At 48.8% G+C, this 16,717-nt stretch overlaps 2 protein-coding genes across 3 annotated transcripts in view; one reads left to right on the forward strand and one right to left on the reverse strand.

Moving 5' to 3' along the window:
• LOC119876283 overlaps nt 1-16,717 on the reverse strand; it is a 56,629-nt gene that overhangs the window by 10,859 nt on the left and 29,053 nt on the right. The window contains exon 2 of the mRNA XM_038535572.1: nt 3,640-3,701. Within this exon, the coding sequence (XP_038391500.1) occupies nt 3,640-3,701 (62 nt within the window). The remainder of the gene's footprint in view (nt 1-3,639; nt 3,702-16,717) is intronic.
• LOC106558795 lies at nt 6,978-11,915 on the forward strand. Of its 2 annotated transcripts, XR_005359251.1 has the most exons (4): nt 6,978-7,450; nt 8,256-8,344; nt 9,993-10,309; nt 10,649-11,726. XR_005359251.1 is itself a non-coding variant. In XM_038536064.1 (2 exons), the coding sequence occupies exons 1-2, from the start codon at nt 9,600-9,602 to the stop codon at nt 10,908-10,910; spliced, it is 972 nt and encodes a 323-aa protein (XP_038391992.1). In that variant the 5' UTR covers nt 8,852-9,599; the 3' UTR covers nt 10,911-11,915. The 2 variants fall into 2 exon arrangements, 1 of the variants encoding a protein (XP_038391992.1); XM_038536064.1 differs by lacking the exons at nt 6,978-7,450; nt 8,256-8,344 and having other exon boundaries at nt 8,852-10,309; nt 10,649-11,915.

Consider the following 16,717-nt stretch of genomic DNA (forward strand, 5'->3'; position numbering starts at 1 on the left):
TAACTTGTGTTTTTGATTAATTGAAGTAATTAATTTTAATGTAGTTCAATTAATCAATGTTTTCCCCTTATGCTTAGGGTTTTTATGTCCTAAGAAATCTTATCTAGCCTGGGTCCTGAAGATATCTTCCAATGGTTTGAGTTCTTTTTTCTAAAAGCTTTTATCACTTTGCCTTTTTCATTTGAAACTAAAATGTATCTGTTTGGCATAAGTCAGGGATTAAAATTTCTTTTTTTTTTCCCAATAAAGATATCCAGTTTACATAGCACCACTTAATGGAAAAAGATCATCCTTTCCCCCACAATACTACAGAGTTCTCTTTATCATAAATAGGTGGCCCAATATGTGTGGGGGCCTGATTCTAGCCTGTACTATGTTCAGGTGGGTGGTGTATCTGGTCTACCTTTTCATCTGTAGCACACTATCTTTGTTACTAGACTTTTATGTAAATCTTTAGGATACGTTTCTTTAAAACCAACACCAATATCTTCCCAATCTAAGCATTGAGAAAATGGGTGCCCCCTTCCTGGCCTCAGGTAGATTGTGCTGATTCTAAACCATCTGTCCAGTTAGCTGGGTGGGAGGAGGGGATGAGGTAGGGAGTGAGTAGAAAAATATGTCGTGAAAGTTTCATCTTTAGACTAAGTAAGACTAGGGTGAGTTGCCATGTGTCCTTCATGGTGGGAAGAACCCAAAGATGTAAGAATGTTCATGAAACAGTGGAGGGGCATAGGCTAAGAGTCAAAACTCAATTCTAGACTCAACCATGTCTTCTACTAGCTGTGTGACCTTGAACAACCCTGTTCCTCTGTCTGGGCCTCTTTTCCTTCTATAGAAAGAGAGGATGAAATCAGGCATCTCCTCCAGCATCCCTTCTACCTCTGAGAGGCTATAGCTATAACTTTTTTTTTAAGATTTTATTTATTTATTCATGGCAGAGAGAGAGAGAGAGAGAGAAGTAGGGTCCATGCAGGGAACCCAACTTGGGACTCGATCCCAGGTCTCCAGGATCACACCCCAGGCTGAAGGTGGCGCTAAACCGCTGAGCCACCAGGGCTGCCCTAGCTATAACTTTTATCCAAAGACAAGAGCACCTGGTTTAGGAAGTGACCCTCCAAAACTCTAAAGGTGCTTTCCATTACAGCAATAAACCCCTTTCCTATTCTTACTCATCCCCAATGCAATATCTCTCATAAAGTGTGGACTCTGTTGGTCTGGATGTTGTGGATGCCGTCTTCTGAGTTAGGATTTGGTCTAGCAGGAGACGTGCATGGCTGTGGTGGCAGGTGGACATGGGTCCAAATCTTGACTCTGTAACTCATTTGCTACACGACTCTGGAACAACCACTCTATCCCTCTCACCCTCAGCTGTTCCATATGTAAAGTGGAAGCTGAGACGTTTTACCTCCCTTTTGTCCTTCTGCCACCCTAGAAAACCTCCATCAGGACAAGCTACTGTTTATGAACTACATGGTGTGGCTGCGGTACCGAAACTCTTGGTCAGGTATCTTGTCACCTTTCACCTTGTTCAGTTGTTTTACTGCTTTCTCTTCCCCACCTGCCATGAGCCAGCTAATAATGGTAGCAACAGAGTAATAATTCATCTGAAGCCAACCCAAGGTAACACACCTGCTCAGAGATCACCTGGGTTCATTTTTGGCAAGAGTCCCCAGATACTTCAGTCCAAGGGAATGTGGTTACAAGTATTAGTGAGTCAGAGGAGGTCTATGTCAACACTAGGAGCTCACGGAGGAGGAGGTGACTGTTCCCAAAGCATTTAGCACAATGCCTGGTGCATGGCAGACATAATGGCATCTGCTGGTGTTCCTATTCTTCTTCTTATACTTGTGCTGTTAAAGGATTCCACAGGATCCCAGCCCTATCCCACCCCCACCACCAAGTGAACTCAGTGTTTGGTTTCAACAAGACTACTGTAGGTTATTTTGTTGGCAGGAGGCAGAGAAAAGGAAGGACAGATGGATGGATTGGCAAGATGTCTTCTCTTCTTTTCTTCTGTGTGGCGGCTCTAGGGATCCCTTCCTTTCCCCATGGAAAACAGGGGTCTCTGGTGCGGGTACCCTGGCTCCCCACACCTAGACTGTCAAAGGCCCCTGTGGCCAGAGAGCAGGCCTCTGCCCTTTTGTTTCCACTGGTCAAGAAAGGGCCACTTTTACCTTATCCACTCAAGTCACTACAAAGATGACTGCCTACCGCTCATGATGTCTCTATGTTAGAACTGTCCCCCAGACCCAGGCCAGATGCAGGAGGAGCCCTATCAAATATTTCAGAGAGATCCTCCCTGCTCTGATTCCCTCTTCCCGGGTGGCTGGAGGGGAGCAGGCCGGGCACACAGGCCCTCAGCAGGGTATAATAGCAGATCTGTGCATTGCATGCGGTTCCCAGCACATTTGTTTGATCCGTGTCCAGGTTCTCTTAGACATTTGCTTCTAAGCCGACAGCTGAACATAAAAGCAGTCCCAAGTGGCTGTTTTCAGGTCTTCAACACTGGTTAGCCACAGTTGGGAAATCTTCTTCCTGGGGCCCCTAAGTGAATTATCACATGTTATCAAGTCAGAGCTTCGGGGTGGCCAAGCCGTAGCTCTGCTGCTCCTCCTCTGATGATCCATCACCCACTGAGTGGGTTATTAAGACATTCTCTGCCTGGGAGTGTGCATCAATCTGTGGTTCCGCTGTCCTTGGTGGGGGGGCACTGTTGCGGGGTGCCTGGCAATTCCATCCCCCTGGACATTGGAGCCACACACTGCACCAGTCCCTCGGAACCTGTATCTGATCACCAATCCCACCTCCAGCCCATACTTCCTTCTGACATCACCCCTGCACCCATGCAAGCCATGCAAGGGACGACTTCTTCCAACCCTGGCCCTCCCAGAGCACGCAACACCTGTTCCGACCCACAGTGCTCATGTTCAGGGACAGATCCACCAGCCCCTCCTCGCCCCTCTGCATCCAGGTCATCCCTGCTGCCCTCAGCCTCTGGGCCGTGTGGAGGATTAGATTGCACATGAATAAGCAATATTCACTTGGCTCTGAAAGCCCAGAGTAAATCCCTTGAGCTGCTGTACAGGAGCAGCGCAATATTTCCCATCTTCTCCTCCCTCCATTGCTTCCCTCAGCTCCTATTTCATTTGAAGGTCTTTTTTTTTTTTTTTTCTTGGTGTGTATTTGAAGGTGGGTGACTATATTAGAACAACACCATCAAAACATAGCATTTAGAGCAGAAAAACAGATCCCTGGGAACAGTCACTTGATGAACAATGAGAAAAGCTACTTGAGGAGTATATCCCCCTAACCCCATCCCATCTTGCATCTCCCTCCCCTAGAAAGAGGGGCATCAGTCCTTTGCTCCCCACACAAGCTCCCTGGCCTGCTGGCCACCAACCCCACCTGTGGAAGGAAAAGCCATGCAGAGGCATCATGGGGGCCACGCACTCTGTGAAGAGCTTCCCCTTCAGAAAGCTCTGGAGAGGCGATGCACCCCTGATGTGGGATGTCTTGGTCCGCTCAGGCTGCTTTAACAAAATGGGGGGCTTAACCAACAGACATTACTTTCTCATAGATTTGGAGACTGGGAGTCCAAGATCAAAGTGTGGGCAGGTTCAGTTCCTAGTGAGAACCCACCTCCTGGCATAGGCGAGATGGCCACCTCCTTGCTGTGCGGTCACAGGGCCTTTTCCGGGTGCCTGTGGTGGAGAGGGCAAGATCTCTCAGTCTCTCTCTTCTCACAAGGGCACTGATCCCATCAGGAGGGTCTCACCCTTCTGACCTCATCGAAACTTCCCTCCTCTAAAGAGCATCACACTAGGGGGTGGGTAGAGAGCTTCAACAGATGGATCCTGCAGAGGACACGAACACCAGCCCACAACACAGGGAAGGGGACTGGCCTTTTCACCCAACTAGCTCGCAGTGGGTATCCCACACACCCTGTAGGAGTGAAATCCTGTCCCACCACGTCTCAGTGGTGTGTCCTTAGGTAAGTCGCGTCATGGCTCTATGCCTCATTTCCCACACCTGTCTGCTGGGAAATAATAACGCTCTTCATAAATGTCAAGATGTGTACCTGACCCACACTAGGAAACACGAATGATTTTTATCCTCATTTCATGCTTCCCCCTGCACTCCAGACACCAGGCCAAATGCCCATGGTTATGCCCAGCAGTGGCAAAAGGGGCTGTTTGAGAGACAACATTTATTTTGTTGTCTTGGATGAAGGAGCACCCACTCCCCCTTCTCAATGATTCCTCCCCAGGCCTGGGAAGTGCCTGGTAAACCCACTGGCCTCCAGCACATGGCAGGTGCTCCATCTACCTCAGGAGAAGAACGGGATGGGGAAGCGAGGCAAAAAAAAATGGGAAGAAAGAAAGGAAAGACAGAGAAGGAAGGAAGAGGAGAGTCAAGGAGGGAGACCTCTGAAGAGCTCACCTCAGATGCAGGAGGAGCAAAACTGAGCTCACGGTAGGCTCCCCCTTAGCCGCCCCCCCCCCAACCACAGTTCGCTTCCCCTCCTCACTTCCCTGTTTCGTCAGTGATATTATCATTTTCTATTGTCTGAGGCTAAAATCTCAGGCCCTTCCAACTCTCGCCTCTCCCTTGGTTCCCCTTATGCAGCCAACCACTGACTCATGGTCACTCTCCGTGTTTCTCAGACATATTGTTTTCCTTTTCTGGCTACTCTCGTGTTCGTGGCTTCACCACTTCCCCTCCCCGTCATCTTCCTGCCTCTAATCTGTTCCCCCACAGCCCATTCTGCTCAATGCTTCCAGATTAATCTCATTAAAGCACCATTCCCATTATATTATTCTGTTTCCAAACTTGATGGTGGTTTTCCTTTCCCTTGGACCCCTATGCCATTCCAGCCTCTACTTCTCTTCTGTACAGAGATCTCCTTCCAGAGGGATTTATTCTTCTCCTTGCCCAGGATGAGGAATTTTAGTGACTTGCTAGGCCTGTGCCATCTGAAGCAGCCACATGCAGCTATCAAGCACTGAATACGTGGCCAATGCTGCCAAGGAACTGAATGTTTAAAATATTATTTAATTTAAATTAAAAAGCAGAAGCAATGTAAAGAATTTCTGCATTAGATACACCTTTATTTTTTTGATTGAACCACACTTCGCTTTAGCCATGGTGTTCCATAAGATATTATTGTTGTACTGTGGCATGAGTATTGGAAAAATGAATCATTTCTAGTATTAAGGACACATCACGGATCACGTAGGAGTCAATGGATTGATCCAGTTTGAAGGATTTTGTTTCCTGCGTACCTATCTACCACTATAATGTGATTATTTAAATATTTCATGCAAACAGCATGAGTTACAGTGGTGCCTGTTCTTTTTTTCTTCTTTTTTTAATGTGCCTACTAAAAAATGTAAAATGCATAGGTGGCTCCCATTATATTTCCATTGAATTGCTCAGTGTTAGCTCTGGGTGGTGATAACGTGCTTCTGGAACTTCACAGTAAGGGAAGCATGAAATGGGTTTCCCAGGAGATGGGTATGGCAACCTTGAGAAGGGGCTGGCATCTAGAAACCAGCAACTCGGGGTTGTACCCTGAACCCCCAGTAAACATTGCAGATGGTGGTAGAGCTTGTCGAGTAGGACGGGTGTGGCAATCAAACCAACACTAAAGTTGTATCCGGGCTCTGTCTACTTCATGAATGACTCTGGGCCTCAGTCTTCCCATCTGCTAAACTGGACTGTTAAGCATTACTGAGTTAGAGGGTTGTTGGGAAGATTACATAAAATGATGCTCTTAACACAGTACTTGCGGGTAGTGAATGCTCAAAAATGGTTAGCTACTAGGCAATTGGGTTTAATGGAATAGTGGAAGAGGCATATAAAATTACTTCTGTGGAGGCCTGTCTATTCCTCTTTTCTCTGATTCCCAGTCACATGATTGCTACAGAGGATGACCTTCTGACTCACAGAGATGAGGTTCATTGCAGCAATAAAATCAGCTCATAGAGAAGTATTTTTTACCCATCGACTCAGCACAAAATGCATTCTCAAATGTCCATCAACTAACCACAATGACCTGCCCTTGCAAATCCCGTGATCAGCTCTGAGCTCCACCTCCAGCCTCCCTGAGATGGGGTGTAGGGGTGGGAGGAGGTGGGCTCTGCTTCAAGTTAGTTGTTGGGTTTGAAAAAATAACATACAGAATGCCTAGCTATCCTCCCAAAACCTGCCTCCAGGCTCTTTCAAAGTCAACTGAGCCCTCAGGCTAGATGTCACCAGAGCTGTGGTATAAGTGACTCTCCAGAGACATGCCAAGGGAAGCCTCCCCCCGTATTCCCACCTTGCTTTTTGCCAAGTTAAGGGTGTGCTGATCCCTGGCACCATCAGGCAGACAGAAAACTTCTTAGAGGCCTCTCCTGGGCCTCTGCCAGGCGGGTGGAGAGGAAGCAGTTTATAGCTTGAGTCACTGGAGCTCCAGTTCCGTCCAAGCACTTCTGAGCCAAGAAGGGAGACAACAGGGATTTGAGACAACATTGGAAGGAACGAGGAAGCAGAAACAATTCCAAGTTGTCTGCAATGTTCTGGGACTCAGAGCCAAGGGGAGAGCCACAGAGTCTTGGATTAAGGACCTATGGAAGCAGGGAGCAGCTCTTAAGGCAAAGGACAAAGCACCACCACGTTAGGCAAATGACCCCAGACAGGAGTCCGAGGTCTGCTAGTGCCCCTCCCTACCAGGTCTAGTGTGACACTGCCAGCGTCCTGAGGGCTCTGAAAAAAAAGAGAAAGAAGAAAGAAGAAAGAAAAAAGAAGAAAGAAAGAAAGAAAGAAAGAAAGAAAGAAAGAAAGAAAGGAAGGAAGGAAGAAGGAAAGAAGGAAAAAGACAGAAAAAAAGAAGAAGAAAGAAAGAAAGAAAGAAAGAAAGAAGAAGGAAAGAAGGAAAAAGACAGAAAAAAAGAAGAAAAAGAAAGAAAGAAAGAAAGAAAGAAAGAAAGAAAGAAAGAAAGAAAGAAAGAAAGAAGAAAAAGAAAGAAAGAAAGAAAGAAAGAAAGAAACTCTGAATACCAGTAAAGTCCTCCATTTCCCAAATCGCGTGTCACCAGGAGCTGTAAAGGAGTCTTGGAGGACAGGAATATCAGGACCCTTACAATTGTGACTGACACTTTTTTAATAAAAGAAAAGAAGGAATTTATTAAAAGGATCCTGAATATTTCCTATAATCAGAGCTAAGACTGACTAATCAAACCGTGGGAAATGCTGAGATGCTACAACAGAACAACTTGGTCCCTTTGCGGGAATTGCTCCCCGCGGCAGAGATTAGGAGTAGCCTCGCCCAACATCCTTTCTCCCTTTCTTCCTTAGTGACAGAACTACGGTTTTATTGGGCAGCGTCGGTCCCCGGCTAAAAGACTACATTTCCCAGCGATCTTTGCAGCTAGGCTTGGCCATGTGACTAAGTTCTGGCCAATGAGAGGTAAGCAGAAGAGTTAGTCCTGAAAACCCAGGGGCAGGGTTTTTGATTGTTTTTGTTGTTGTTTATTTTTTCCTCCCTTGAATCCTTCTTACTGCCTGGCATGCAAATAAGTTCACTAAAACCCCTGCACCTTTATTGGCAGGGGAGACGGAGATGACTGGGGGGGCGGGGGCACTGCGCTGAGGATGGAGACCCTGACTCCATCCAAGGAGTCTGATCCAGATGGGAGACTGACCTCGGAGCTCTCTGGCTGGCCCTGCACTGCCTACTTCTGGGACTTCTTTACATAAGAGGGACACATATGTTTGTTTTATTTAATAACTTTTTTGTTGTTTAGTTTTGTTTCCCTGTGGCATGGGAGGGGGGAAGGGGGTTCAGGTAAATGCAGCAAAGTCTAATCTCAACAGCTACACTGCAGTTAGGATGCTCCCCATTTAGAGCATCTTTAAGCAGAGATGGTCTGCCTAGCTTCCTCAGTTCTTGGCAAAATTCATGGAAAGTACTCAGATTGGCCGAGCCTTATCCTTGGACCAAACAGCTGTGGTCATGGCCACACGACGACCTAAGAAAGGCCAGGAGCTGAGGGGTGACAGTGTGGCTCCCACGCTGGCCGCTGCCTGCAGAGGAAGGGGTGGCAGGTCTCAGATGTCGACAACATCCATGAATCTACTCTAAGAAGGGATGGGTTTCACTTCCCTTATCTCCCCATTCCCGGCACATATCACTGCCATCTATAGTGGTATTTTATTTTGCATAATGCGTTCTATTTGTGCGGCACCTTACAACATGCCAATCATTTCCACAGCTGTTACCTCATTGGATCTTCCCCACAGTTCTGTAAGGCCGTTATGCAATATCCCCATTTTACAGAAGCAAGATTGAGACTGAGAGAAGGTAAGTAACTCACCCAACATCTCACAGCTGGGGAGCATGGGAGCTGGATCTCAAGTCAGGGCACAGCTTCCACCACACGAGCTAACACAGTAGTTATGCGGTTACTGAGCTTCCCTTCCAGAGAGAACTGGGTTCCCGATGACATACCCTTCCTCCTCATCCCTCCTCCCCTTTGCCCCCTATAAAAGACACAGATCTGCAGTCATGACACAAAGGACTGTGCAAGGAAGTCGGAGCCCTGCTGCGGATTCTCCAGGAAAGCTGGCCGTGGTCTTAGCCCAGAAATCTTAGAACCCGGCGGCAAAGCTGTGAGAGCAACAATATCTTTACTGGGACTTTTTTTAAAAAGAGCTTTTGATTAGCCTGAAACATTAGTGTGACTTACTTTCTCAGCTCCGGTAAATATTTAATTATCAAAAATAATGGTGTCCTTTTTTTTTTTTTTTTTTTTTTTACCTTTTTGAATCTAAATCACAGCGAGAATTTTATTAAGGCTCTCTTGGCAGTGAATGGCATCCTAGTGTGGCATCTTTTAACTGACATCCCTATAATTAGAAGGAATTGTCTTTTCATACCACAAATTTGAACTGGCTAATTACTCAATGAATATTTAGCTTGTTACGTAGGCAAATATTGCATGAAGAGAAGAACTTTACTGAATAAGTATTCAACCCAGAAAACTTCCCAGGAGCCAGTTGTGGCCTATTCTATTTGAGGTCTTCTCCACCACCCCTTACCCCAACTGTCACCCCCACCTCTGCCGTCACACACACACACACACCCCACATTCCGGCATTTCTGGGGGAGAGCCCACAGGATCTTTGGTTGTTGTTTGGATTTTCACATTTTTATTTTGTAGTAAAACATTTCTTAAAATATTTCAAGCATTCAAAAAATTTAAAGGATAGTATGATAAATACCCTTGTGCCTACCTCCTAGCCTAATAAATAAAACATGATCAACATAGTTGGATACCCATGTAGTGCATCCCCTCCCTTGAAACCCCCCTTCCTACCCTGTATTCCTACTGTCTTGCATTTGACCATCTTGAATTTGGTGTTTATATTCCTATGTATTATTCATAAACAGTACATAGTATGGTTTTGCATAGTTTACAGCTTGTATAAGTGGTATCACAGCATATATATTCTTCTGGAACTTGCTTTTTTAGCTCCATGGTGTTTTATAGGATCACCCATGTTGATACATGTAGCTCTACTTCATTTACTTTTATTACTGGAAAGAATTCCATTGGATGAATATTCTACAACGTATTCATTTTCCCGTTGGTGGAAATTTAGGTTGTTTCCTCTTCTCTTTTTTCTTCTTCTTCTTTTTTTTTTTTTTTTTTTTTGCTATTATAAACAATGCTGCTATGATTCCTCTGGTATATGTCTCTTTATGCACTTATATGCATTTCTCCCAAACATATGCCTGGAGTAGAGTTGCTGGATTGCAGGGAAATGTATCTTCAATTTTACTAAATATTGCCAAAGTTTTGCTGCTTGGGGAACAGATAAAGCACTCAAGAAAAGCTGATGTTTTTAACTGGCTTTTGAAAGATTGTGTCAGCAATCGTTTCCAGTTCTGTCCTGGTGGCTCCAGTCAGTTTCCAGAAGCTTCTGTGGTGTCTGTCCTCTTCCCACAGGATGCTGGTCTAGGTGAGCTGCCCATCAAAGGCCCAAAGCCACGGCCCCTTGAGAAGACTGAGTCATCCTTACCTGCTGCATTTCCAAGCTGGTGTCAGCCCTCACTGACACGCACCACCTCTGTGGATACTGAGGATTCTGGGCTTGTATCTCAGCCTTGGAGGGATTTAGCAGCAACCACGAGGCCTCAGGAAACTCAAAATGGCTCCGGGGGAGGAATATATTGGTTCTACTGCCCTAAGGAAAAAGCTGAGAAGTCAAGGACTTACCCTGTCCAGGGCCTTCAGGATCAATGGAATGAAGGAATCTCTGAAGGGTGAGCAAGCTCTGGCAGGATGGGAATAGGAGAGTGATTTAGGGGGCACAGGTTGGCCTGATTCCAGAAGGTGCTGGGTCATTCCATCATCACATTCCAAGTGGGTTCCTGTGCTTGAGAGCTGGCCTCTTGTCCTCCCGGGTTGGGCTGGGCCAGCATCCAGGAGGCAGGGTGGCACCCTTAATCCCAGGCCAGGACAGCTCTTCCAGGAGGACTGGTTCCTCACTGCTCCAGCACACTACCAGGTCCAAGTCCACCAAAGAACTTGCTCGGGCCCCTGGGGGCTTTGGAGAGCTGAAGGCCAACCCTGAATATGTCTGTCTTCTCTGCACCCTCCAGACCAAGAAGAAAACACCCAGGACAACAGTGGCCTGACTCCAGGGCCTGCCCACGTCAGGTCTCCAGGTTGCTTTGCAGCCTGAAACACTGCCTCCACGTCTGCGACCACGTCACCACGCAGGTCCTGGGACCTCGTCCTTCATCCGACAGCTGGCATAGTCTCTCTGTGGACCCGGTGGCCTCCTGTGTGGCTGCTGCTGCTCGCCAAGCTGGGGAGGCCAAGGCACAGCCTTCGGTAACTGAGCACCCACTTCTGCCCTGAGCTTCTTCCTCGTCCTGTCCCCCGACCAAGGTAGGAACTATGGCTTCTGGCAGGCCCAGGGAGGCTCCAAACAGAAGCCAGGGCCCCAGCCATGCAGCCAATCACAGAGCTGGAATCTGCCATCAGAGTCCCATCTAGAGAGAGAGGAAGGTGCCAGGGTACCAGGGACTAAAGCCCAGGGGGCCGAGGGGAGCCCGATGCTGCAGCCCTGGCTGTGCGGCCCCCACCCGCACTCAGCTCCACAACAACGCCTGAACAAACTTCATCCACTTCGACTTTAAAAAAGAAAACCCAGGAAATAATTACTTCAGTCAGACATTATTTACTTAAGTAATTCTTTACTCAAACGTCTTTAGGCTTTATTTTACTAATACTACATAATTACGTAATTGTGTAATTAGGAAGAAATTAAATGACAAATGTTTGCTGAGAACAAACGAAAAAAAAAATAGATCTTTTATTTCCCCAAGTGTGCTCTCGGCTCGGTGCATTACATCTTCCTCCCCCTCCTCCCAGCTCTGCCCCTGGTCTCCCCAGCTTGCCCCACGGCAGGCGGTCGGGGGTGGAGTTCTAGTAGTTGGGGTACCTGGACAGGTAGCAGCAGGGGAGGGCCTGCCCCTCACCCCCAAGCTGGAGGTGGAACCCAGATGCCTGTCAGGACCACCCTATGGGACGCCTGGGTGGCTCAGTGGTTGAGCATCTGCCTCTGGCTCAGGTCATGATCTTAAGGTCCTGAGATTGGGCTCCCTGCTCAGTGGGGAGCCTGCTTCTCCCTCTCCCTCAGCTTATTGCTCCGTCTGCTTCTGCTCTCTCTCTGTCAAATAAATGAATAAAATCTTTTTAAAAAAGGAAAAAAACAACCGGTGTGTCTCTGCACATAGGCCGGCCTCCCTCCCAGGGTTGGGGGCCAGGAGCCCAGCCTCCTTGGCTCTACCCCTGCTGCCTGGGGGCCCAGGAGATCTATGGGGGCTCCCACCCATGGCAGCCCCAGCCCTAGAGAAGCAGAGAGAAGCAAGCATAGCTGGCCCCAAGGATTATCTTCCTTGAGTAAAGGCCAATTCAGCTCATCCTAGAGGTGCACTCCCAGGGCGGCCAGCTTCCCAGGCTCACAGAGAGGAACGGGGTGTCCACTGGGAAAGAGAGGTGGGGGCACAAGCCACCCACAGTGTCTGCCTTGAATACCTACCTGAGGAGGAGGCCAGGCATGCACTCCGGGAAGGCGCAGCCCCCATGGGGGACCCATTCACACCGACTGCCACACCTCCTCCCCTCCTTCCTTTTTCCGACCTCAGCAGCTGTGGAAGCCAGTGGAGCTTCCCGCAGGTAAAAAAACTCAATCAATCAACCACCCACCCAACACCCATGGAGCGTGTCTTTTGTTCAAAGTCTGAGGGGGACACAAAAAGGCAGGCAGGCCACAGCTCTACTCATTAGCACGTCAGCTCCTAGGAACTTGGCATATAGAGTGCTGCTATTCATAGTAGAAAGTTTCCTAGGCCAGCTTGCCAAGAAAAAAAGAAAACAAAAGTCACGTATAACTGTCCCCAGCATCCAGTACCAAGAAGTAGGAGTCTGAGCTGTGCAAGGGTTGTGGAGGGTCGTGCCCTATCGCCGACACTTCCATGCTGTGTCCCTGGACAACTTACTGATGTTGCTGTGCCACCATTTGCTCATCAGCAAAATGGGCACAACACATACCCTACAGATTAATGTGACCATGAAATGAGTTGATAGCAGTAAGACATCAGAACAGCACCAACTGTTCAATAAGCAATAACCACCGTTGTCAAAGGGAACTAGGAAAACCAGCGCAGGGGGAACAGGAGGGCGCTGTGGGGAAGTTCCCGGCTTGGCGGCCTCTCCCCGCCTTCACCTGCTCTGAGCCAGTGATGACTCATGATCTCTCAGGGCAGGGCCAGCAGAGCGAGAGGCTGGGAAGTGAGGAGAAAAGTATTAAAGGAACTTGGGTCCCGGGGGACAGGCCATGGAGCCTGGAGAGGGACTCCCCAGAGAGGCTCCTACCTGGGACTTCTCGCCTTGGGGGCCAATTGCACAAAAGAATCCCATGCCCCATTCTGGTGTCCTTGCAGAACATACTTTCTGAGATTTTTTTTTTTCCCCTATAAAAACAAGGGGGGGTTGAAGGATTAAAGTCACTTCCTCCAAAGTCTGTATTCATTAGTTTCATAAGAAACAGACAAAAGCCACATATGATCATTGGTGGTGGGTTTTTGGTTATCCGACCAAGGGAAGGAAGTACTTTGCACCAAGACCAAGAAAGTAGGCTCTGGCCAGCACGGGCCAGAGGTGGGACTGGAGGGTTGGGGGATAAGCTACCCTAAACCCTTGGGACTTCAGAAGGAAGAGCCCGAACTAAGCCTTCCCCGCTTCCCAGTCCTCTCCAGACCTTGGGCAAGTCGTGCAAAGTCTCATAAACAGATTAAATCATCCTTCATGAGATTATTCGAAGGATTACATGAAACAAGGCATTTTAAAGCACTTAGCTCAGGGCCCTGGCACGTACAAAGAACCTAATAAATTGTCATTCATTCATTCATTGTCATTATTATTTAATGGAACTGCTCCTGGTCCTACTACCACAAGAATGATCCTGGAGACGATGTCAGATTTGGAAGCCGAGGAAAGAGATGGGTTCCAGGCCGCTGCAGGCAGCAGTGAGGTCTGCAGAGAAGGGAGGGCTGCCCAGGGAGAGAGGGGAGGAAGGGGAAGTCTAAGCAGTTGACGGGGCAGTTCAGAACCCCCAGGGTCATGCTGTTCCCATGTGCTGGCCAGATACAAGAGGCAGTTAGATGAGGCGATTTCTGCACAAGACTAACCTCCACCCAACAGGGAGAAAATTCTACCTATTTCTCTCCAGCATCATCCTTAAAGCTTCTTATTTCTAGGAGCCCCTTTGAGGTCTTTAAATTATAATCCACTGGGGTAAGATTCACTCATTCTCTGTCAGAGGCTAGCCTCAGAGAACTGCATTTTCCAGATTTGCCCGTATTAACATCCGGCAACATCCACTGCCTACATGTCATCCCCCTACTCAGCCATTTCGGCTCCTGCTCATGGGGCTTGACCTGGTCATGTCTATAGGAGGCTAAGCAGGGTTCTTGCTCTGGTCATGATCCAACCCTGAATTTGCATTGAGGTTGGGTGTGGTGTCCTGTCCTCACTCTCCCAGCCCCTGGCTCCCAGCCTGGCCTTTATTTTGCCTTTGCTCCTGCCCCTCATGGTAAGCCAGCTGGCTCCCAGAGGCCTTACCCACCTCCTAACTGAGAAAGGTCCTCCCACCTCACCCTGTGCTCTCTTCCTCCCCAGCCAGCTACAGGCTTGAGCAGCAGAGGGGCCAGGGAAGCCAGAGTGAGGACAGCCGCATCCCTTCACCCGAGGTGCAAATTCAAGTTTAATTCCGAGCCTTGGATATTTATAGTGTCTAACATAGAGGGCTCAGAACCAAGCGTGTGTGAGGGTGAGAGTGTCTGTGCATGACTGCTTGTGTGTGTGTGTGTGTGTGTGGTAGCAGGGAGTCTTCTGATGAGATAGCTGGAGAGTCATCTTTTTTTTTTTTAAAGATTTTATCTATATATTTGACACAGGGTGAGCACAAACGGGGGGAAGGGCAGAGGGTGAGGGAGGAGCAGACTCCCTGCTGAGCAGACAGCCGGATCCCAGGACTCGATCCCAGGACCCTGAGATCATGACCTGAGCCAAAGGCAGACGCTTCACCAACTGAGCCGCCCAGGCGCCCCGAGAGTCATCTTTGTTGGCTCGTCTCCTATCCTTCAAAAAATGAAATTCAGCTCTACTTTGAATGTTCTATAGAACCCACGGCAGCCGGTCAATACTGACCAATGAACGAACTGAGTTTGTGAATCCAGGCTTTTTTCACAAGTTGGGTCCCCAGAGCAGAGGAGGAAACCCTACCCCCCCAGGCTCTCGCTGCTCCCAGGCTCCTCACTGAGCCTTGGCCTTGCCTCCCGCGGCTCCCTGGCTGCGAGCTGGTAGTAATCAGGCGAAGTCTGCAATTACCGAGGGCTCCCTCCTCATCTAACCTTAACAAGGACAGAGGCAGCCGGCACACAGCCTGCCCTCGCCGCCTCCTCCTCCGTGCTGTTTGTTAGCCTCGCAGATTATTATTAGAGGCGCCGTGGAGCTAATCACCTCCCTGGTGGACACCCCGCCTCCCCGTGGCTCTTGCTCCTGCATCGTCTGCGTTTGACCTGACTTCCCAGGGCTCCGGGGCTGTCTGCTGGTGGCTCCCGGGGAGGAGCAGAGGTGAGCCCACCCGGGCAGGGCTGCGGGGACTGACTCCCCCAGGACGGGGACCTCTGCCCTGAGCGCCCCCCAAGGACAGGGACTGGTGAGGTAGAGGAGCAGCGGGGAGAGGAAGGAGGGAGAGGAGAGGGAGGAGGAATTTTGGAGAAGCGCTGCGAGCTAAGACTGCTTGGCGCTTATTCATCTCTGGTAAAGCCCTTGTTAGTACATCCAGAGGGATGCGCCGGGGAAAGGAAGACCAGGCAATGGCAAAGCTCCCCTCCCACAAATCAATGCTGGGTAATGGAGGAGAGTCATTAGCATTTCTCTCCTTCCCCCAAAGACTGCAGAAGAGAAAACAAACTAAGATTCCAGCAGAAGGAATTCAAGTAGCCCAGAGGAAGAACTTCCCCATGGCGTGGAGGCTCTTTTTCCTTGGCTGATCTCCACGCATTCTTCTGCAGCCCAGCTGGTCCTCACCAGCCTTCACCTTGCTCTGCCCCCGCTCAGGCCCTCTCAGTGGCCTCCACTGGGTGGGAGGAGGTACAGACACAGGAGCCTGACATTCAGGCCATGCCTCCCACTTCAGGAAACTCTCTTGGCCTTGTCAGGCTCCCCCCACTCTTCCTGCAAAGCCAGCTCAGGGCAGCTGCAGCTGTGAGCTCGAGCTGTCCTCCTCACCCTGGCCTTGCCTTCCCCTGGCACCCCGGCCTCCGTAGCTGAGCCCCCTCCCTCCCAAGTGCAGTATCACATACAGAATGCTGGACAGACAGACATGATGTACTTAACCCAACGGACAATGTAAGTCCTGGTGCTGGCACTTGCAGGATGTTATAATGAGAGTTTTAGAATAACAAGGAAGAAAAGCAAGACAGGGAATCATGAGTTGCTGGAACTTATTGCCTCATTTCTTCCTTGTGACCACCCCATTGGGCAGGCCTCATGAGTCCCATTTTGCATATTTGCCACCTGAGGTTGAGAGAGGTAAATTACCCAGGGCCATATAGCCCGTGAGAGGCAGAGCTCTGGGATGTGAAATGAGATCTAACCCCAAAGCCTAAATTCCTGCTACAGTGGTCAAAACTCCCTTCGAGGTCAGCCCGGGTGGCTCAGCGGTTTAGTGCCACCTTCGGTCCAGGGCATGATCCTGGAGTCCCAGGATTGAGTCCCACATCAGGCTCCCTGCATGGAGCCTGCTTCTCCCTCTGCCTGTATCTCTGCCTCTCTCTCTGTGTCTCTCATGAATAAATAAATAAAATCCTTACAAAAAAAAAAAAAAAACCCTTTGATGTGAGGTCAGTTTGACCTAGCCTTTAATAAGGACCTTGCACAGGATTTGCAAAAAGGTACAGCAGACAGGATATCACATTTCGTATCACATGCATATCCACACCACCCTTGTGGAAAAATCTTATTTCATTTAGTGATTTCCAGGAGTGAAAGGTATTCCTTAACTTAACAAATGTTCAATAACTAAAGTGAGTGCATACTGTATGCCAGGTTCTGTTTTAGGGGCCTGGAATACAGCAAGTCCCCGAGGCAGT

The sequence above is a fragment of the Canis lupus genome, chromosome 5 (assembly GCF_011100685.1).
Source record: "Canis lupus familiaris isolate Mischka breed German Shepherd chromosome 5, alternate assembly UU_Cfam_GSD_1.0, whole genome shotgun sequence".
Taxonomy (NCBI): Eukaryota; Metazoa; Chordata; class Mammalia; order Carnivora; family Canidae; genus Canis; species Canis lupus.

What these genes read in the sequence shown, in the direction of transcription:
- LOC106558795 (XM_038536064.1), top strand. Translation starts at nt 9,600, where the DNA reads ATGAATATTCTACAACGTATTCATTTTCCCGTTGGTGGAAATTTAGGT. An exon ending in AATGAAGGAATCTCTGAAGG is followed by an intron (nt 10,310 to 10,648) that starts GTGAGCAAGCTC and finishes TGCACCCTCCAG; the next exon opens with ACCAAGAAGAAAACACCCAG.